At 40.7% G+C, this 22,571-nt stretch overlaps 1 protein-coding gene across 1 annotated transcript in view; it reads left to right on the forward strand.

Moving 5' to 3' along the window:
• Positions 1-2,999: 2,999 nt before the first annotated feature.
• Positions 3,000-22,571, forward strand: part of sorcs3a (sortilin related VPS10 domain containing receptor 3a) — a 177,264-nt gene continuing 157,692 nt past the window's right edge. Inside the window, exon 1 of the mRNA XM_076147969.1 lies at positions 3,000-3,701. Within this exon, the coding sequence (XP_076004084.1) occupies positions 3,000-3,701 (702 nt within the window). The remainder of the gene's footprint in view (positions 3,702-22,571) is intronic.

Genomic DNA, 22,571 nt, shown 5'->3' on the forward strand with positions numbered 1-22,571 from the left:
TGAAGAAAAGAAAGAAGCTGTACATTAGTAAAGTAAGTTAAGAATGGTTACCATTTGTGAAAAAAACCTCATCAGTGTGTCCTCTCATTGTATATTTAACATTCTTAAATTTAACAATGTTGTATATTTTTTCTATTGAAACATCATTTGTCATGACATTGCGCATACAGTTATGGGACATTTTGGAGATTTTTTGTACAGAAAGAGGGGGAATAAGAGAGAGAGAGAGACAGAGAAAAGAAAGTAAGTTGTATATTTGATATTTTTATTGTTGTTTAACTTGTTGCGAAGGGAGGCAGAGAGCCAGAGGGGGAGAGAATTTTAACAATGAACATAGTGTCATTAAGCCACTGTGAAACAGCGGGAGGGTAAGGGGATTTCCACTGTAGGAGCAGATGACATCTGGCTAGTAAAGGTGTGAAAATGATCATTTCTTTTTGCATAGTAAGATGTGAGTCATCTGGAATCCTAAAGATGGCAATAAATGGGGACAGTTATAAATGTATTCCTACTATGGTGGACATTATATTAAAGTAAATGGACCAATAATTGTGTAACCTTGGGCAGAAGAAATACATGGCCCAAATCACAATGTGGAACCATCTATCAGATGTATCCTCTACCTTAGGGTAAATTTCAGATATTCTCAATTTAGAGAAATCGACCCTGTGTCTAACCTTAAACTGAATGAGTGTGAGATGAGCCCAGGAGGAGACAGCATCCACAACCTCTGCCCACCATTCCACTTTGAGTTGGAACTCAGTTGGAACTGATAGAAGTTTAGAAGGAGTTTAAATAAATCTCCACAAAATATGTTGTTTGAGACTTTCAGAATGTTCGTTAACAACCAATTACTCTTGTGGAATCAGTTTGACATACATTGTTTCATAAGTTAGTAGAAAACATAATGGGTTAATGAGTTCCTGTTGTAAAGTCCCCTGTAAGGGCGGTCAAAGAGCACGGTACCACCCTACCTCACTGCTCAGTTGCATACAGAGTTATGGGACACAGCAAAGACATGGACAAAATGCAGCATAAAATGCACCAACCATCCTTCTACCTCAAGTTACAAATGCATCTTACTTAGTTGTTGATTGATTTGAAAAATTCCATTTGATACATTGTTAAAAGGGATAAATAATCTCCACTTCATTAGTTAGGCGTGGTAATTGATGAATGGCAACATCGCTAGAGATGGGGATATACATTCACTTTCATTAAAATCTCATTACCACCACATCTCTGAAATAATTCAGTCTTGATACTCAGTCCCTGCTTTTGTGTTGATCTCTGTTTTCGGTTGCTTTATATTTTATGATTGCCTTATACTCCTTTAAGGTTGTGATGGTAGAGGATTCCTAGATGATCGCTATACCACCCTCAGCCAAGCCATCCCCATGTATACCTAAGACCTACAAACAAGCAATCTCTACCATTCATCTCATCTTCTATAATCTACACAAGAAAGTGAATCATCAGGAATAATCAGATTTCTTTCTATGCTGCTGCAGTTTGCAATCCCTGAAACTATATTTTTCTGACTGACATGACTGGAAATATGTTGAACATCACAGAGGGTCTCAGAGGGTGCCGTATTCACATGTGTAATTTGTGGGCAGTCAATTTGATAGACACGGACACAAATAGAAATGAATAACTCAAAATATCAAAATATGTTTCTCTGTTTCACACATACAATAAATAGCACATATACATTTCATGCATTTATATTGCCCTTTTATACCTCTTTACTTATCTCCACCTGTGTTCAAACTCCTTGATGCGAGAACATGGCACATAATCCCTCAATCTCTTTCCTCCCTTCTCTTGCTCATATGCCTCTAGGCGATGCCTTATTTCCCCCTTAGAGTGGTGCAACTCCCTGCCAATTCTTCTCAATCCATCAGTATGTGTTCTATTCCCAGGGGCACCACATACTCCAGCACCATCTCCCCCCTACCATCAGCCTGACCAGGTCGTGTTTCTGTGCAAAAGCTGCTTCTGCTCGATTCTTCATGATTATCTGTTTTACGGCGATGGGAATGGCTTGCACATTTTACAGTCTGCACCCACCTTGGCATAACTGACCACTGAAGAATGGGATTAAAGCTTTTTTCAGACAATGGCAGTACATCACTAAAAATATGAAAGGGATTTCACACAATGGAATGTCAGCTATTTGGCACTATGGACAGTAGCTGACTAGTAATGACCAAAATCATCCAGTTACACTTTACATAGCAGTAATTAGTAATTGCACACACACACACACACACACACACACACACACACACACACACACACACACACACACACACACACGCACACGGAAAGCGCGAAGGTGGGGAGCTGTCCATGGTGCTGCACCGACGTCGAACCTTTCTGAAGTCTGAGATTACATGGATTTTAGTTGTTGAAAGTTGATACTTAGGCTTCCCTGTGTTTGAAGAAGCTTGCAGATTAAAATATATGCTATATATTATATATATGATAATATTGTATATTATCCATATTTATAACAAACATATAATATCATATCATATTATACCATATCATGTCATATCATATCATAATGGGACACACTATTTAAACTATCTTGCATAGCTGAAATCCACACAATCTCATACTTCAGAAAGGTTAGAAATTCACAACCATGGACAGCATATCTGTCTCTGTGTCTCTGTGTGTGTGTGTCTCTCTCTCTCTCTCTCTCTCTCTCTCTCTCTCTCTCTCTCTCTTTCTCTCCTCTCTCTCTCTCGCTCTCTCTCTCTTCCGGGCGCGCAGTCGGCAGCTGGCCGTGATTCAGCTCCTCCCTCCTGTGTGGTGGCTTTCCCGACCAAAGAGCCTTGGACGTGAACAGTTTCGCTGAAGAGCACTTTCGCCCTAACAACCAGACGGAAAATCGAGGCACCAGTTCTTGTATATCGACCTGAGGTAAAGGAGTTAAGGTGTCGGATTCGGTCTCCAACGGTCCTTCACCCCCCAAATCTCTATCAGCAATGGGGACTTGGGCTGGCTTTTGCCCAGGCTTTCACTTATCCCTGGGTATCTGGGCGATGATAGCCGCTTATACCCTCCAAAGTGCCCAGGCGGAGATAACTTGCCTATCTTGCCCGTTGCCAGTTCAACTTCACCTGGAGGAATTACAGCTGGGTATGCGCTCTGGCCCGGCACAGGAGCCAAACAACCTACATAACATCCGAGTAGAGTTTAGACAACTCGGCGTTACTGCCCAATATCCTGGAGTTAACGACGATAACGAGAATGGCGTTTCTGCCGTGGATCTTCCTCAGCTCTTTCAAGGTGTCAGTTTGGATGGAGTTAGTGTCATGGGAGATGTCCACAGGTCAAGCGAAAGACAAGAAACTCGCCGCGGCAGTTATGAGAAAGCGGACACCGAAATGATGGAGGACGCTGCGCTCCGGAGAGCAGAGAGAAGCGCACCCGAGTTTACCGAGACCAGGGAGAGTGTGTGGACCGGTCGGGCAGGCGCGGAAACAGGCGTATCGAGGGATGGGGGCAATGTCGGTCCGCTGTTAGAGGGACACCGACAAGGAAGGTCCGATATCAGATGGAACAGGGATGAAGGAAGAGGGAATAACCGGCAAGAGGAGCCCAAGCTCGCCAGCAGCACTTTCGCTTTGACTGGGGACTCCGCGCACAACCACGCGGTGGTCTACTGGTCTGGGCACAATAGCAGCGTAAGTCTACATTTACTTTATAATTTTCTTGTTTTTCCTTTGTTTGGGTCACTTTTGACACATCGAGTGAAAGCAATGTGTTGGGGTCGCACATTTTGCATGGATAAACTCCATGACGCACAAAGCCCCCCCCCCCCTACAGACACATACACACGCACGCACGCACGCACGCACGCACACGCGCGCGCGCGCACACACACACACACACACACACACACACACACACCCTTTGTGGTCTGTCGGAGTTGTGCTCCTGTTAACAGGTGCGCTGGAAGCTGCAGATGCGCTCCGACGCACACCGATCCCAAAATGTCACCCTTGCGCAGCGACTGAGTTGCATTTAGCCAGGACCTTTGACTCCCAGCGTTACGCACGGGAAACACCGCCTATTCAAGCTTTAGCAGCATCCACGAGTGTCCTATTCGAATGAGAGTCATGCAATGTGTGTTCAATCAGCCATTAATTAGTTTGCTTTGTGGTTTTTAGTTTCAAAAAGTATGATTGATTTGCATTGATGGTAACCTCATGCATTATTCACTGGTGCATTTTTCATCCAAATTAATTGGCTGAGGAGGGAAAGGGGGTTGGGGGTCATAAATTATTGCTCAGTCCATCCTTAATTTCTTCTGATATAATTATGGGTTTCTCCTTTGCACATTTGAGCAAGGGTTAATTCATTCATTTTGAAGTTTGAATATTTATAAGTGCCTTTTTATTGTAATTCAGTGGAGTTGCCCAATCTCTGTTGTGAATTACTAATACAAAGCTGCCTGTTCTCACTGCATTACCACATACGTTTTGTATGGATGTTTTGTCTTTCCATCTCCATATTATTACCTAGCAAAGTATGTGTGTGTGTGTGTGTGTGTGTGTGTGTGTGTGTGTGTGTGTGCGTGTGTGCGTGTGCGTGCGTGCGTGCGTGTGTGTTTTCTTGAAAACAATGCAGTGATTGAAATGGATCCAGACTGCAACTGCTCTGCAATTAAAGAGTGTTGGGACATGCCAATACTGACACAAGATGTGGAAATAGTTTCACAAAATGAAATACCCAGCCTCGGACAAAATGTGACACCTTTGTTCTGTTATAACAGGAGGAGCATGAACATCTCTTTACGTGGTGCAATATTACTTTTAGGTCAAAGACAGGGCTCACCCATGACCATAACATGGACACATACATATATGCAGCAGCCGGGGAACATACTATTTCACTCTGAAATGGGAAACACAGCATTCATCTGTTTTATGGACCTTGCCCATCTTAGACAAGAGGGCCCTCATAGGAAGAGAATAATGCGATAAAATGAAGCCATTTACACATGTGGAGCTGATGGGCTCCTCTTTGTGGGATCGCGGACATTATTTGTTGTTGTGACTGCTCTGCTCACTTGATTCCAGTTGGAAAAAAAAGATTCCACATATCCAGTCTTGTCTGAGCTGATTATGACACGGTGCATGCGCTTGTTTTTTTAACCCGGAGAATAGACTGGGGCACTGCGAGGGAAACATGTTTGTGTGCCTGTGTGTGACCGCATTAATGATCACTGGAAGCAGAGGTTGAAGAGGTCATTGTGTCCTTCTGAATCTCAGCTTCAACCCATTAATATCTATCTTTATGACCGCAGCCTTGAGTTGGAGTGTTTTCTTCTTTCATTCGAAGAAAGGGAAAGCAGGTCTGACCACGCATTCCTGCCATTGTCAAGAGTGCAGGGCTACTGCTTAATCTTCATTGGCCATTGGAGCCATTTGTTCCACTGATAAATAGAGAGGTAGGGGAGGCAGATTGAGCTTGAGGTCCAGGAACTTAACCAGAGCAGTAGTTAAGATCGAGTAAATGGCGTTGCTGGTTGGATGGATGACCAGTTTTGTTCACTTGACCTCAACCATGATTGTTCCGCTGTGGTGTCCTCCTTTATTCTATTGATGTCCTCTGGCTGTACCACACCACTTTATTCATTTATTGTTGATCTGGAGTGACAGAGTGAATGACTGGATGAATGACTGCCATGTATCTTGTTCAAGCAACCTTAAGCAAATATTCTGAATCCCTGCTTAGCTTAGTCCAGGGGTGTCCAAACCTTTTTCACCGAGGGTCACATACAGAAAAATATATGGAGTACTGGAGGACTCGGCCACTCACGAGAGGCAAAGTATATTGCCTCACCTCTAGTGTAATAAAGTTAGCAAAATCAATCAAATGTAGATGAATTATGCCTGAGAATTGAATATGCTTAAAGAAAATTAATGCATTGTCATATATTTTGTCACGAAATTGGTTGGCAGCACATTCTCAGAACAGATTGTTTCTTAGTCAGGATGGTGATCCCCCTTCACACCCCCCCTATAAAGGGGGAAAATAAGGGGGAAAGGGGATGGGAATATTTCAAGCATTCCACTCAGTGGGAGCAGTGATGCTGCACTTTGGACTGAAGGATGTCTGGCCGGTCAGGAGTTAGTTTGGTGGTTGTGGTGCAAAGGACGTCGCAGAGATGGCTGTCGGTCCGACTATTTTTATCTACATTTGTGCACAGAGAAAATGTTTGCTCACATCTCATCATTCTGTTTGCATGGCGCCTCAACAGAGGAAACTTGTAATTTTCCAAGCTCGGTAGAATTTGAGTAGGGAGAGAATTGTCACACTGCATTTCTATAAGTTGTAATTGCAGACTCACTTCCACTTCTTCTGGGTCCATCGGGAAGGGAGTTGAGAACAGCGTGATTCCTTTCTAAAAACTGTTGCAATCGCTCACTGAATTCTGTCATGAGAGATGTGATCACAGACGCATATTTCCCTGTCTTCGCAGAAAGCTTGGCCTTTGAAAAAGCAAATTTGATTTCAGGCAGCGGGGGGAAGTCCGCGACATTGAAGTTGCGTAGTTGTGTCTCACACAGAACGTTTCATGTGAGCATAAAGTTGTGGTTGAAGCTGGACGTTGCCCTGTGGGCTCTTGTTCAGTGTAGGGGTGGGGTGACGCGTCGACGTAAATCGACTACTCGACTACTCGGCTCTTGTTCAGTGTAGGGGTGGGGTGACACGTCGACGTAAATCGAATACTCGACTACGTAATTACGTCGATTTGCATAACCTTGCGCTGGCGCGTCATAATGACGTAATAATTAATCCCCCCCAGGGATAAAGTGGATAAAATCAATAAAAACATCCAACATCCATTCTATCCAGTGGAGGCATAACCAACACTGTGAAATAATTATCCCTTGTAGTGTTGCTGTTTTATGCATTTACATTTTTACTGTATGTCTAGGTGCACTTTGCCGGGCTGCACGGCTGCCTGATGGCTCTATTTCCAGCTTCCAATCACATCACATCATAGTCACTATTCTTGTGATAAACATGAAAAATCAACACTGCCCTCTGATGGCTCTATCAATAGGTCTATCAAGAATAATGACTGCAAGCCTTGCATCTATTACAAACAAGATGCAATGCGACAGAGAGATGCAAAAAAAAAAGAAGATAAAAAAACAGTCCGACTGGCTGTGTGTGACAGCGAGCCAACAGCTTGATGTTGCTGCCGTACTAAACATCGCTTGCCCGGTTGCTATTTCTACAACATTTCCTGGGTGTGTGCCAGCCGCCATTGGCTTATCAAACAAAGCTCACTTCCTGCCCGACATAATGACAACAGATATCACTATGGATGTACTGACCACCGTAATTGTGATTGGTTGACACTTTGTTTGTGTGATGTGAAAACTCTGCCAGTGGAGATTAATCAGCAATGTGATATTGTTGTCAATTCGCTTGTTTGCTCATGTCATGTGTGGAAACTTGTGTTGGCTTTCAGTTGAAAGAAAAAAGGAAGCTAGCAAATGGCTGGCCCGAGTATGAAGACTTAAAAAAAGGAAATCTAATGCTCAATTACAGACCAAAACTATTCATAAAAATGGGGTGTTTCTGTATCTATAAGTTTTTGTAACTATCACTGCTTTTTTCCACACATAAACCAAGGATGAAGGGTGAACGTTTGAGAGTCAGAAGTTGATCACAGACATTTTTTATTAATGTATTTTTGCAGCCATCAGTAATCTGGACTGCCAAAAACTACTTTTTCTAGAGCCCCTTATGGGCTATGTCTTAAATATAAATGCAAATGGTTGTCGGTTGCCTGACTGCAATGTTCTCTGGTTGACCGACCTGATGTACCATACATTCATATTTTTCCAGAGATTTTTCTCTATCTTATTTCATCCAGATTTGGTCAGCTGTGTCCTGCACTGTGACAGAATCCTTGGGTATTTGATGCTGCTGCGGGTTCCCTGGGAGGAATGCGGCGGGTGTCCACTGAGGCTTGGACACTTGTACAAGTGTAATATACTGTTACTGTCCCTGTGTACAAGTCTTAGAAACAAGACTTGGACAGGTACCCCTACCCTCTCACCATGTCTGTTTTTTTTTTGCCTTTTCAGGTCTCTTACTCTTAGGCGAATTGTGTCAAAGCCTTTAGACATTACCTAACATAAATGCAGCACTGTCAAGATAAGCTGTCATTCGAAATACCTATGGGTGTAAGAAAATGTCCATACAACTACTCCCCTGAAGAATCTGTTAGGCTCAGCTGCTTGTAACATGACACCCATGAACATAATGGCAATGTGACTAAAATGTAATTTTCGTTTAGTTTAAAGTTAAATTGATAAAAAACAATGATTGTAATACATCACAGTTCATACTACATCATAGGGGCATACGTTTAGGAACTGTAAATGCGTGTCCCAGTGCTCATAGACATTACCTTGGAATATAGATGTAGCATTGTCTAAACTGTCATTTTTATATTTATGGGTGTAGCTCCAATAAAATATCCTTACAGCAAAGTGACAAGTTCTTCCCTGGAGTATCTTTCAGGCTTTGCAGCACTCCTCGACACTCATAAACATAATGACAATGTGACTGACAGCTTATATACAAAATGAATGTGTTTTGTAGTGCATACCTTTAGTAATCTTGAAAGATTAATGTCTTCCAAAGGAACCTACATGGTACTTTGAGATTACCACCCAAAAGTATAATTGAAGAAAATAACTGTAACTGTAAGTAGATTTGTTTTTTGTTTTTTTGGTCGATAATGCAGGATGAGCTATCAATGTATTGGCTGATCAATGCCACATTCTCACCTCCTTGGTGGTAATTTCATGCACTGTGGGACATGACGTTCTCTTTGTTGTTTTTCATCCAAAATGTGAATTAGCGTAAAATGGTGTGAGTGTCGGATTAACTAATGTTGTGAAACGTCACACAGAGATAGGTCAGTCATATCTGGAAAGTCATCAATACAGCAGATGTTTGAAATTACCAAATCCCTCTGGGTTTTAGGTACCATATGCAATCTCTCACGTGAAGTGTTTCAATACAATGATCTCATACTCAAGAGACACATGCACACACATGCTCATACCCACACATGCATGTTTGTGCCTTTTTTTTTTTTAGCATTGAAGGCTTTGTCCACATTTTATTACTTCATTTTTTAAATCATACTATCTGGAATAATAAGTATCCGGTACATTGCTAGCATTCACATTTCATTTACAATTTCCATTTAACTGACAATTCTATTCTATAAGGGATTCTGCTATTGGATTATGACAAGTACCAATGATGTTGGAGTATGTTGGTCAGCGACTCGGAATCCAAAGCATCCATTGTGTTGTACCACTGATTGCTACAGTTGGAGCCCCTTCGAGTACGATAATTGATACCTTTAATCTTGCTTAATTTAATTTGTTCATCACTGTTTTGTAAGTAATTCCAAGTTCCTGATAAAATATCCATCGATCCAACAATAATCTATAAAGTATGCAGCATCACAGGGTGGCTGGAACCTATATTGGACCCTAATTGATGAAGAGCCCACATACATTGTTTTTATTTTGGCAGTTTGTCCATCTGCATGAGATTGTATCTGACCAATCATGGATGTTCGCTCTTGCTCCCAAAAGGAGCAAACATTTTCCTCTGTTTGGTTCTTTAGTTCCTGTAAATATTATCCTGTGACGTGAAAGGGCTTCAAGTAAACCATAAACTATACGTCCACAATAATCACAAAGACATTGAAGCAAAGTCATTTAGAACATGGAAGAAGCTCTTGTTCCTGCTTGCTTTCCATCAATCCATTTTACCCCTCATCCTAAATTACAGATGCTAATACATATATGTATACATGTATATACATAATACATATAAAGTTGTTTCTTCCCTCTCACACTCTGGTGGCCCTCTGCACTCGAGGAAGAGAAAAAACTGGAACACCATCAATAATTTAGCCTTCCGAAGGCCCTTATCTCCCTCCTCCCCCAGATCTCTCCTTCCTGCCCCTTCATCTAATTAGTGTCTACAAATTTGTTTCCAATCCCTTGTTTTTGATTATGTCATGGCGAGAGGCCACACGCCACAAAACATGAATGGAGAATCTGTCTTAACTAGCCCCCTGAGCTAAACGCTTGGCTGCAGTTACAAACAGTTTGGCCGAGGCTCTCGCTCTCTGTTGATCCTCTGATATCACATAGTATGGATCTTAAAGTTGTGTCATGTAAGCTAATGCTTGCTGATTTTTAAATGTTGTGTAGGTTGAGTTTCTCCTTTTCCAAGACTTCCATAAGTTGTTTGTGTGTCAACAATAAATTTAACAAGGTAATCCTCCAGTCTGCATTTTGAGCCACCATAATATGTCCTGGTATGGACAGGATGTCCGTGTTTCTCTGGTGAGTAAGCTATAAACACCTTGGTTGCCTTTTCTGTGACTATTTTTGCGTTTGAGGCAGCCTTCCCAGCAAGTACAGCTCGGATGTCATCCTCAGACGACCAAGTCTCCCACTTGTCACGGTCACCCTACTTGTTTTCATAGAATGTGACAGGGTGGGATTGCAATGAATGCAATACTTGCCAGTTTAAACTCAAGATCGGACACTTTGACAGTCTGGTCTGATGTCAGCTATTTTGTCAAATCGGTATGAGGTATGAGCCAACACACACCCCTGTAATACACCTAATGATATCCTAATGACATGAAAGTAATGCAAATTTGGCAAATTTTGAAGCTACCACTTTTCATATCTTATCTTGTTTTCCTAGAGAGCATTGGACGGGGTCAGGAATTTGCCTGATGTTGTGGGCCTTAGAGACATTGTATGTGATATTGGGCTATACAAATGAAGTTGACTTGACTTGACACTTTACAACTGCAGAACTCGCTAGATGCAGTTACATAACTTTAAAAATCCCTGTTGCTGCAACACGCCGCCAATCTCGCATCACATAGCGCTGTTAAAAGCTCTGACGCTCAGAGGTCATGCACAGTGGAAACCAAGCCAGTCAGCCAAGAGTCTTTAAGGTTGCCGTGGCCAAAACTAATGGCCTCATTATGTTCCTTGTATGATTACCACAGTAGCTGAGGCGCTGAAGGAAACCACATTGCTGAGACTACAGAGCTCTCAATGTATTCATATGCTTGGCCACTGATCCCGTTCTGCAGCACACGGCTGCTGAAACTGTGAGGAGAGAAAGAGAAACGTGTGCGTGTGTCTTTAAGCATATGCATGTTAATCACATTGGTGTACCCCAGTGTTAGCTTTAATTCGGTTTTGATTCAATTCTATTAAATGCTTTTTTTCCCCATATGTGTTATGAAGTGGTATGGGGTACCACCTACCAGAGCACCGTGTCTTCTCCTGAGGTTTTCCTCGTGCTGTGCACAGCTTGAGCAGCGACGGATTAACAGAGGAAATGTGCAGCTTTGACTTTGAGTCATCCAGGTCCCACAGGTGCACTGCATGTTGACCTTATCCACCCATTTTGTGATGCAAGTGCGATGCAGTTGCTTGTAATGTCCATGTCCCTGGTTTGTTTCCAAAGGCCGGCGAGCCAGGGAGAGCAAGCCGGCGATAAGCACATAATAATGTCAGACCAGAGCAAAACAATAGCTCCCCTGCTGTGTTTTACTCTTTCCCTTTATACCGTTTGCTTTTCCTTCCTGTCCCGTTCTCCCTCAACAAGCTCTCACCTCCCTCACATTGATGTGCACTCACTCAAGTCACACAAACAAATAATCACACAGCCGACACACCTGTCTTCACTTGCAACAGATAACAGCGGTAGATCCATGCAGAGCGGTTGCAGAAGTCTTCAAATGAAAGTAGGACTATCAGTACCACAGTGCTCACGCAGCGGTGCTATCAAATCTACTCTCAGGTCATTGTTACCATGCCACCTCTGATTATAAGAGTAAGAGTCCTGCATGTGAGAATTGAATAAATATGTCTAAATAAGATAATATGAAACAAAACAATGAAACTAGTCTAGTATTCATGGTTCCTGAAAATTTGCAGATGCAAAAACAGGATAACAGCAATACTCATCTCCTGACTACCAGCTTGATTTATAATATCCATTTAGTGAAATGTATCTTATGTCCTTCTAGAATGTAGCAGAGGAGTATTAGAAGTGTCACAACATGGAAATACTCAATTAAATTACGAGTAATTGCGTAAATGCACTATGCATACAAGTACATACACACACACCTTCACATGCAAACAGAAAGAGAGAGACACACACACATACCCGTAATCATTCTCAGTATCACGCCTCCCCTTCAGTCAGAGTGAATGGTGTTGTGCCTGGAGGATGTTGTCATTGATGGAGACTAATGTTGACACATCAAACCCCTGGACCTGCAGTCAATTAACACATTGTCTAATTAAACTGATCTAGTGGTTTATCTATGAGAGATTGAAAGAGGCTGTAAAAATGAGTCCAAGCTGCATTAACTTTACGACCAGGCGTGCTTCTTTATTTCCATTTGGATTTTAATGATACTAACCTGCTTAAATATCCTCCATTACCAAACAGATTGAGTAAGCATCTTTCATTTATAGCACACTCTTCTGCTAATACCATTTTAGATCTGTGCAAAACACTTGGGGCTATTTTTGTTTGGATGGAATTTTTTTTTTAAATCAATACATTTGTCAGTGTTCACCCTCAAAAAAAAACAAAACAAATTGCATCAATTATACAATAATATGTACTGCCCAAACAGTTAATTATTACTTTATTTGCTACTTGTTATGTAATTAGCAACAGATTTTCATTTTCTCTCCGCCTTCTATTACTGGAAGGATATTCTGAGCTGCAGTCACCACTAGATGACCTTGTGTGCTGTCAGCAATGGTGAAAAATGTGTCGTTGGTGCAGGAAACAAGACTTTTGTGGACCTTTTTGACATAATCTTATAATATACAAGTATGTATAACAATATAGTATGTATTACAATATATACAAAGACAATAGTCTCATCCATTTGCCACCACGGCCTGAAAAAACCCATTTGTTACTTTGTAGTCCAGTGTGTTAAAATAAAATGCACAAACAAGCACAAATTGCTACTTATGGAACTATTTTCAGCCGTTCAGGAACACACATACACATGATGCAGGTGAGACAAGTTGCAGAACTGAAATAGTACATGCAAGTTTTATTCACAGCGTGGTTTTATGTACAAAGTTTGTCCCAAAAAAAATCACATTGCCTGTGTTCTCTGATGAGAGTTTTTAGAGTTCTGGATAAAGTTTGAATGCCCACAGAGAGAAGCTGTATTAGGCTTTGACTACTTGTTCCCCTTTAAATAGGATTCACATTACATTTCTACCGAACACAGTGATTGTCTCTTACTTACTTAAGTATTCATGCTGAGCTGCTTTTTGAATTTTTAATAATGCCATAAGATTGGTTACTTCATGATGGATACATACTAATATAACCTGGCCTTTTAAAAGAGAGTACGAGTGGTGGTGGGTTTCCATGAATTATTAATACTTGTGCTCTTCCATAGGTGTTTATGTGAGGGTGGAGCTGCCGCTGGAATAGAAAGTACATACACTGTAATGGTCCAGAGAAATATATAGTGAAACAAAGAAAGGATAGGCCAGTGTAAAAGCATTGCTAACTATCCCCTCAGTTAGCTACACTACAGCCTTATATACAGCAGTCCAATGAATTGAAGCCAACCCTGCAAGTTTAATTCCCACAAATCCATCACGGAGGTGTCCACTCATTTTATAAAGCATACAAGACAAAAGTGTCTGCCAAATTGTGTTTGGTATGTTCTTTCAGCTGTTAATTGTTCTCAAGGATCTACGAGAGCAAGCACCTAGATTAAATAGACATCAAACTGTCAACATCTCTAATCACATTTATTTGTCTATTGTACAGCGGCACAATGCTGTCCGTTTCTGTTTTATGTTGTCAGTGTGGAGATGAGAGGAGATTGCAATCTTTCCATGTGTGATGTTTGCTTCCAGATTTGCTTGGAGAGTTTCTGGAAAGTACACAGAAACTTCCCTGCTGTCACATTTGTGGGAATAAATGAAGACGTGGGCTTGTGCATCATTTGTATCCCCTTCAAACACTTGCATGTTAATTATTCTTGTTTGCTAATGCTTGTGAAGTGCCACTAACACATGAAAACTTAATGAAGTGCAATGACTCAAGAGGTGTTGGCTTTCATTTATTAAAGTGACAATGCGTTAGCCAGGGCTAGAAATGACAAAGTGAAAACATGTTTCTCGTGTTTATTTGGTTGTTTTTCTCATTGTCAGCAGGAAACTGTGTCTCAAAAGGTAAAGAGAAATTTTAATTTTATTTTTGTAGTCAGAGGATTAAATGTGGATTACATTTTGTCAGTCATTTCTTGAAAACATTTAAGGCATTTTTGCAATCAACAGGTTCAGTTTGGTGTTTATTTATTTCCTAATGGGCAATTTGCTTTGCAAATAAAATCACAATAGAAATATAATCAAGACACAGATAGCACCAACTTCTAGCAAGGTATAGCTTTGGCTTTTTATGATGATGGTTACCTTTTAACAGACCCAAACATTATCATTAATGTGGTCTTGAGTGTATCATTCTTTATTAAGCCATTATGGCTGCAGTCATAAATGCTAGTGATCCTTCAACAAAGGGTTCTTCCGTGACAATATAATGCTGCTATAGTTGCAATTGTTTCCATGAAAAGACTTTGGTCTACTGGATGAATTTAAATCTAAAAATAACAAGTAATAATAAGGTAGCCATGCTGGAGGATGATATACACCAGGCAAGTTGTTTTCCCACATCCTGGCAACCCAAACTCGATCCTTATTAATAGCTTATTAATGACCAATTAGGGCTTTATGAAATATCAATAAGGTTTAGTTACAATCTGTCATTAAACCATTAAAACAACACCTAAAGAAAGTGTTACAAAACAAACCTCATTGAGAAAAAGAAAGTGCTTTTTGCTGGTTTATTTCAATTTGAACTCATCTTTTTTGGATCTAATAAAGATGTCCTCAAGTGGCCCCATCTGGACATTCATTATGTACCCCACATCCTCGTTCGGTTCCTGCACTGTGCTCACAGCAGCTTGATTTGAGATTGTTCTGAACACAAGCAGTAATGTTGAGTAATGAGTAGTAACAGGTGTATAACAAAATAAATACCCTCAGTCTGACACTTTTTACTTACAGCTTGTGAGCCACTTTTTGCCTGCGTCAACAGCACAGTGATTTTCTGCAGTGTGGCTTGTCGTGCTGAGTGCAGTACATAAATGCAGCATCAACAGGGGCTTGTTCCTTTTTAGCACCTTTTAGTAGTAGTTGTGATGATTATTGAGTTATGCTGCTGTGGTGTTTGCATGTATACCTACACAGTACATGTAAATACATCCTGCACAGGCTACCTCCAAGCAATGCTTAACCCCCAGAAATCCTAATCACTCAATCATTTTTAGGGAAGCCACAGCGGTGCCCCAGTCCTGTCACAGGGAGACTGATAGTGGGTCTTTACAATCAATAATGCTCAGTATCATTCTCAGCATGTCATATACCTTCAGGCTACAGTGGAAATAAGGAAAGCCACATAGAGTTCAGCTGCAGTGAAAGGTGTTTGGGGTGCTATATTGTTTAGATTAGGGCAAGTTGGTGATGGAATGAAGGTATTAGTGAAAGAGCTAGGCAAATGTCAACTTAGAACAATGAAGGTGTTTCACTATGCAGTATTGAATCCAGTCGATTATGACTTGTTTTTACCATTTGGTGCTAATCATTTGGACACACCCCTCGAGATGATGTGCATGTGTCCATGCCCCCAGTTTGGTTCAGGTGCTTATAATGTGAAGGAATATGTGACTTTTGAGACATTGTCTTGAATTGTATAAAAATGTGATATTCTGTTAGCAATGTTTGTTTTGACATATGGAACAGATGATGATTCTAGGAGCATATGCTTGTTCTGTCATTGTTCCCTGTTAGGTCACGGTAACATCACCCTTTTATAATCTATGTGTTTCCACACTACATAATTCAGCCCAATGAGTGGAGCAAAGCTTCTCAAAGCGCTTTAGTTGACAACGTTTTTCTTTCCTAATGTTGCATCACTATCCATGGTAGCATTGTTTTACACACAAGGTACAAGTGGGAGACTTTGCTTTGCACAGCATGTGAGGGATGGCAGCCATATGCCAAAGCCTCCTTAATTATAACACATTATCTCAGAGGTGTCACAACATGATAGCAGGAGATTTGGCTCAGGTTTGACCTTATCAACTGAACCACAACAGAAGAAATATTCCCAATTAGGAAACATCAGTGTGATTAATCCTTATCATCTGCTATCATCATCTCTGCTGCAAACATGTTGTAGTAGCCCAATTACATCATCACATCTCAGACATAACTGTTATTGTGTAAGGGTAAAAAGTAAGTCAGTTACATACAGTTTAATGAATTATGAATAATGCTCCATTATATAGTTGCCTTCCTGGACTCTGGTGATATCCATATCCCTGAAGGAAGTAGATGTCCTTTAAACCCCTGCCCTATTTAAAATATCTTAGTGTTAAGACATAATGGAATTTAAATTAAATCACTTAAATTAAAATAATGATTTGTGCATGGTGAGTGCACTAATCTGTAACAACTTTGTTTAATCAATAATATTCATTTCACTGCACTGCATCAAACTCACATCCTTCCAACTGTTCTCAGCAGATGTGTTTCTATACTGAAGGGATAGACATAATGATTATCATAATGACTATGTTCTTTATGTGTAACACAACACACCACTAGCAACAAACTCGACAGAGTGCATACCTCCATTCAGGCTAACCATGGCCGACATAATTTGTTCTACTCTGGAGAGACGAAGAGGGGGCTCTAATGATAACAGCACATCATTGTTTAATTTGTCATAACTAAAAGTAGTTTGAAAAAATCATCCTAAAAAATATCCCTGACTGATCTCTGGATCTATATCTGCACCAATATTGAATGGATTCTGCCCTGAGCCACGCCTACCCTTCCACCAAGTCTCTGGTTCATTGCTTTTTGAGTATTACAGGCAGTCCCCAGGTTTCCAACAAGATACATTTTTTAGCCGAATTTGTGAGTAAGTGTGAACAGTTATGCATTAACATCTCACGTCAATGAATCATACAAAATGCACCCAAATAATTTTTACGGTGCTTGGGCACAAACTAGTCTGCCCGTTCGTTAGTATGAACCTTTGTATGTAACAGACATTTTAATAATAACAGGCTTTACGGCGGTTGGTATGTAAGTATGGAGTGTTTCATATGACAGGCTTTGGTAATTTGGGGACTGGGTGTACTGCTAACAATGAAACAAACCAGTGGACACAGGCAAAATCAAAACCTAGAGGTAATCTGTAGAGGTAATGTGTTAATGTGTCTTAACACAGGACACACAGTCTGATAAATTAAATGTATATTAAGTAACAGAAGTGGTTCTGTTGTTATCATGGACAATATCCTGCTGATAGGTATTGGGTATGCAGATATAAAAGTGGAGGCTGTTTATGATTATAAACATTCACCGAGGTAGGGCTACGAGTGAAGGCATCACTGCATCATCCAGACCAGTGAGATGGATGAGGGGAACAGGCAACAACGGAAACTAGGCCTTGTTGGAAACCCACAGAGTAGCAAGCAGCTTTGAAAGAACCCAGCCCAGGTAATTATCACACTCGGGCTGCTCTGAAAAAAATCAACGCAGAATCAAACAGTTTATTTGTTTTCTTGCCCGTCCCTTATTCTTTGTCCCTCTTTACAATTTATTCCACAACATTCCCTAAAAACTAAACGTTACACTTTCGCTCAGCAGGTCATCTTCATGTGAAAGCGACAGATTTGCATGTACTCACAAGTGTCCCTCTCAGTTGACTGCTGTGTTTCCCACCAGCAGCCTGGCACGGCATTCAGCCTGCAGCCAAGAGGGATGACTCTTCCTGTCTCCCCCATGGTCCCACATTTGCTGCCTGCCTGCCTGCCGGCTGCTCCTCGGGCAGTGCCTTTGTCTATCACTAGAGGGAGTGGGTAGCCCAAATAACAATGCATTTTAACGAGCTGCAGGACAGGTGGACAGATGAGGAGGAAGATAGAGATGGGGGACTGCTTGACCACTCATTCTTCACTGTATCTGCTTTGGAGCTGCAGACATGACATGTCCATGTAGCTTCAGTGCACGTTATGGGACAGGCTGTATGTTTGATGGGGTGACTTGGATGCATCTGTGGACTGCAGAAAAGTTCTCTCTAAATGTTTGCTGCTTCTTATATAAAGATTGGGAGATCATTTAAGATGTGTGAAATGTGGCTGTGTGTGGGTTTGTGTCTTTAAACACCAAGCCCTGTACCACCTTCCTTCACTGGTAGACTGGCGGAAACATGACAGCAGCCAACACACAGAGCAACAAAGACATAGAACCACTGTCTCATTCTTCTTCAAGTAAGCTCTAAATTCTACCACAGCATCTTAAATCTGTTCCTCTCTCTCCTCAGAGGTGGTTCGGGGGCTTGTTCCTCTATTCCAGCTGCAGCCTGTGCCAGAGTTTGCTGCCATCCTCTTCCTCTTTCACAGCTCACTTAACACACATGAAAATGTTTATGCGAGTCTAATTGAATTAGAGCTACATGGTTTAACAGATAGAAAAGCAATTGTAGAACAGGCTGCAACAAGCAAGAAAACTCAAGCTAGGAAAGATTCTTCCGTTCTGCGGTGTATCTTCACATTAGGTAAGAGGCTTCGGTTCAACCTTAGAACAATGGTCATATTTTGGCAGATGGTTCGACTATTATTTTCATTAATGGAACAAATTGTCTAATCTTGTTTATTTGATCAGATTTCAGATATGACTGTTGCATTAATTTGATTAAGCAGTAGTTAGGTCGATGACAAGGTATACCAGAAAATAATGTCAAGGTAATCTTGGTCTCCTGCCGATAAATGCCAGCATTTTGAATTAAAACTTTTTTCAAAACATACATGTGAGCTCTAATACCAACATAATATACAAGAGGCTAATTGCCATGGACTTTTATGTTGTGCCATAGTATGCATGGCAAACTTCCTCCGAGAATGAACACTTTCCCATGTCAAAGATTTTTTCTTCATGCAATACCTTAAGAACAAAATTTCCACTTGTACATAAAGAAGTATGAAAAGCAGGCATGAAATCCATGAAATCTTCTTTAGGCAATCGTATTCCTCAGATGTTAGTTTTTACATTTTGGGCATTAAACATGCTGTTCTCTTGTGCTGTCCGATGCAAGATGTATGCACATGGCATCTCAATGTAATTGGGAGATTACCATGGGAATTTCTGAGTGCATTATTGGTCCAAGAGGGTCAATTTTTTTTTCTTTTTCTGTAGCGCCACCTTCAGGAACAATAATTTTTCTCACTTATGGTAATTCTCTACTGTTTGCTTTATGTAACGTCTCTGCATTGCATGACAGTAATATTACAACCGCTGCAGCCTCAAAATAGCAGTCTCCTAGGAAAACAAGTTCTGGTGGGATTCAATCCTGGATGTGTTCAGAGAGCCTCCAGGTGCTGAATTTACATAAGTGGGAAGTTTTGTATTTAAAATGTTGTATTCAAATATTTGTTCTCTGATAGCGCATGGTAGTGTGTGTCAGGAAAGGAGAAAATATGATGAAGATGAAGTATACATTTTGTATTCAAGCTGATAGTACAGAGATTGATCTGTTGTATTTCAGTAATGTGTATGCAGTATGGATTGCAGCTGTGAAGCTAAAGGGTACAGTATGATATTTGATTTGAAGCTGCTGAGATTAAATGATGTTATCTCAACATGCAATTGTGCTCAAACCTTTTTGGTATATAGAGTCATATTTGAAGTGTTGCTAGGTGTGATTGCACAGGTCTGCAAAGGTTCAGATGATAACGTAACAGTATTGGCATAATTTGCATTTTGCATTTGCCTTTCTCTTATCTTTTCCTCTGGATAGAGCGTCAATACACAAGAGAGCAGCATTCAAATACATTTCTGGAATGTCATGTTGCATGTCATGTCGCCATGCCAACTAAGACACACATGGGCCTCCCGCGCAACTTGACATGTCTGAGTTGTCAACACGAGTTCAAAAGTCAAGGGATATGTTGTCATCGCAGGCAGAGTGATAGGCACTGGGAGCATCAAACTGCTGAAAGGGGGTGGGACAGATTAAAGGTCAAATCATTCAATGACACACTCACAGGGAGTCAGGATATCATGCAAATGACGAGGTAAGCTTGCCATGGTGTGTAAGGAAAATGTACATAAAAAACAACATAAAAATCTTTCCCATTCTACTCCTAATATAGCAAATTGGTTTCCCAGGACAGTTAGCATTCCATTATATTCTTTCCACTGATTGTATATCCTCAAATTCTTATTATTATATAAGTAATTATAACATTACCTCCAATCCTCTATAATATATTAGAGAAAGAAACTACTATGATAATAGTGTTTGATTAATACATTTGGCATATTACGACTTCATTATGTACACTTAAGATTGTAACATATTATTTCAGCTGCACATTAACTGATCTGAAACAGGCCTATTTATAGTTTATCATGGGTACATTTAACCTTTTTAGTTTTTTTGATTACTGTACCACTGTATTTAAAGATAAAACCAAAATCTGGTCATTTCAATTCAAAAACATGTTTTGTTTTGTGAGCCACTGTGGTCTGCAGCATAAGGGGGATTTGAATGGATCTGAATACACGGGGGAACCCGGAAAGAACTATTTGTTTCGCTGCTGCACCCAGGAATTTGTCCATTCAGGAGGCAGACAAAGAGCGTGCCAATGTACCACTGTCCCACTCACATTTAAACACCTAGACTACATAAAAGATAATTAAAGGAGGAGTGAGGCTTGAATTCTGCAAAAATAATTGCATGTCATCTATATTCTATAGATTCAGTGATTGACTTAATCTTTCCAGCAATTCAGTATATGCAATTTCTTAGAATATGCATGTCATTTCTTTTTTCGGCAAAACTTCAAGTATGCATGTACGTGTGCATGTGTGGTTGGCAAAAATAGCGCACCCAGTTTTTGTATTGTAGAAAGTGACATGAAATGTGGGTGGATTCACAATTCGAAGCATAGCTGCTCCTCAGGCTCTGATACACATGGTGGGTACTGAGACTGAAATTACTGAAAGGGCCAACTCCACATTTTTCTTTGCTCCCTCCGGGGCTGCCACAATAGTATAGAATGTGTCCTCCCTCTCTCGACGCTTTGCAGTAAGATCAAGTTTAGGCTGCACACAGCCATACAGAGCCAACTGCAAACTTGACACTGTGATTTTATCACCCCAGTGACTGGATGAGAATAATCAGCATTTGCTTGGCTGTTTGGTGACTGCTCTGGGACCCATGGAATTGGTGTTTATTCAAAGCACAGGGACTCCAGCTGCGGCTAAGTGGTGGGGATTGTTCCAACCCTGAAAGGAGTATTTCAGCCATATTTATTTGTTGAAGAGAAGTAACTAAGTAGATTAACTCAATTACTGAGATTAAAACATTGTTTGTTTGTCGGTAGTTTGAGTAGAGGGGGGAATGAAATGCAGGAAAGTACCAGAACCAGGTATATTGCATTGTATTGCTTACATACAGTGTGACTTTAGTATTATAAGGTTCTCTCTGAGATACATGTCATGTATACTGCCCCCTACTGGGCCAACATAGCACCTGCCATACTTCCGATATACGTCGTTAATAGGATTTAGTCTTTCTGTAGAGGTGCATGTGAAGGCAAAATATCAGTTCACACGTAATTAGTGTTACATTTATTTAGTTTTTTGTCAACAAAGTTAAGCATTATCACTTTAACATTAGAAAATAAATGGACAGTGACATTTTGCAGTGACATTTTTATTTAACGGCCTAAATGGTATGTATGGCATATTTTTCCTCAAATTAAGGGTCCGTTGATGGGTGTGAACTGTTATTGCTCTCAGCAACTCTCCAGATGGATGGAGTTTTCCCCAAGGACCGGAACTTAAAGCATCTTCTCTGCTTCCCCCACCTCCTCCCGCTCTTTGGTCCTTGGGTCTATAAGATATCACAGTCCCTACTTTGTGACCTTGACAGGATATCTCCTTTATTAGACACATATAATACTCTCCTCCATCCATCGCAGAAAGTACTTGCTAAGCCACAGGGAATATGGCATTTTGGCTATTAGAGGATAAGGACTTAGATTTGAAAACGTATTCTTGGAGGTGCATTTATTTCAGTAAGTGGTTTGTTTTTTTTGCATTGCAGTTGGAAAACGCCTCTTTCCCCACAACAGGGAGTCAAATGTAAATAGTGCTACCTTGAGCAATAGACCACCCTCCACTTTGATTGTTTAACTTTGACCTGATTGTTGTTGACCTTTCCAACATGCAACCAATGAGAGTATAGATGTATTTGATGTAAGCAGAACCGATCAAACATAAGCAGTGTAGAACAATTGGTGACAGCAGTATTATAATGGGTTAACC

Source organism: Genypterus blacodes, unplaced genomic scaffold (genome assembly GCF_046128005.1).
Source record: "Genypterus blacodes isolate CSIRO-AG114 ecotype Tasmania unplaced genomic scaffold, CSIRO-AGI_Gbla_v1 ptg000039l_1, whole genome shotgun sequence".
In the NCBI taxonomy this organism is placed as follows: Eukaryota; Metazoa; Chordata; class Actinopteri; order Ophidiiformes; family Ophidiidae; genus Genypterus; species Genypterus blacodes.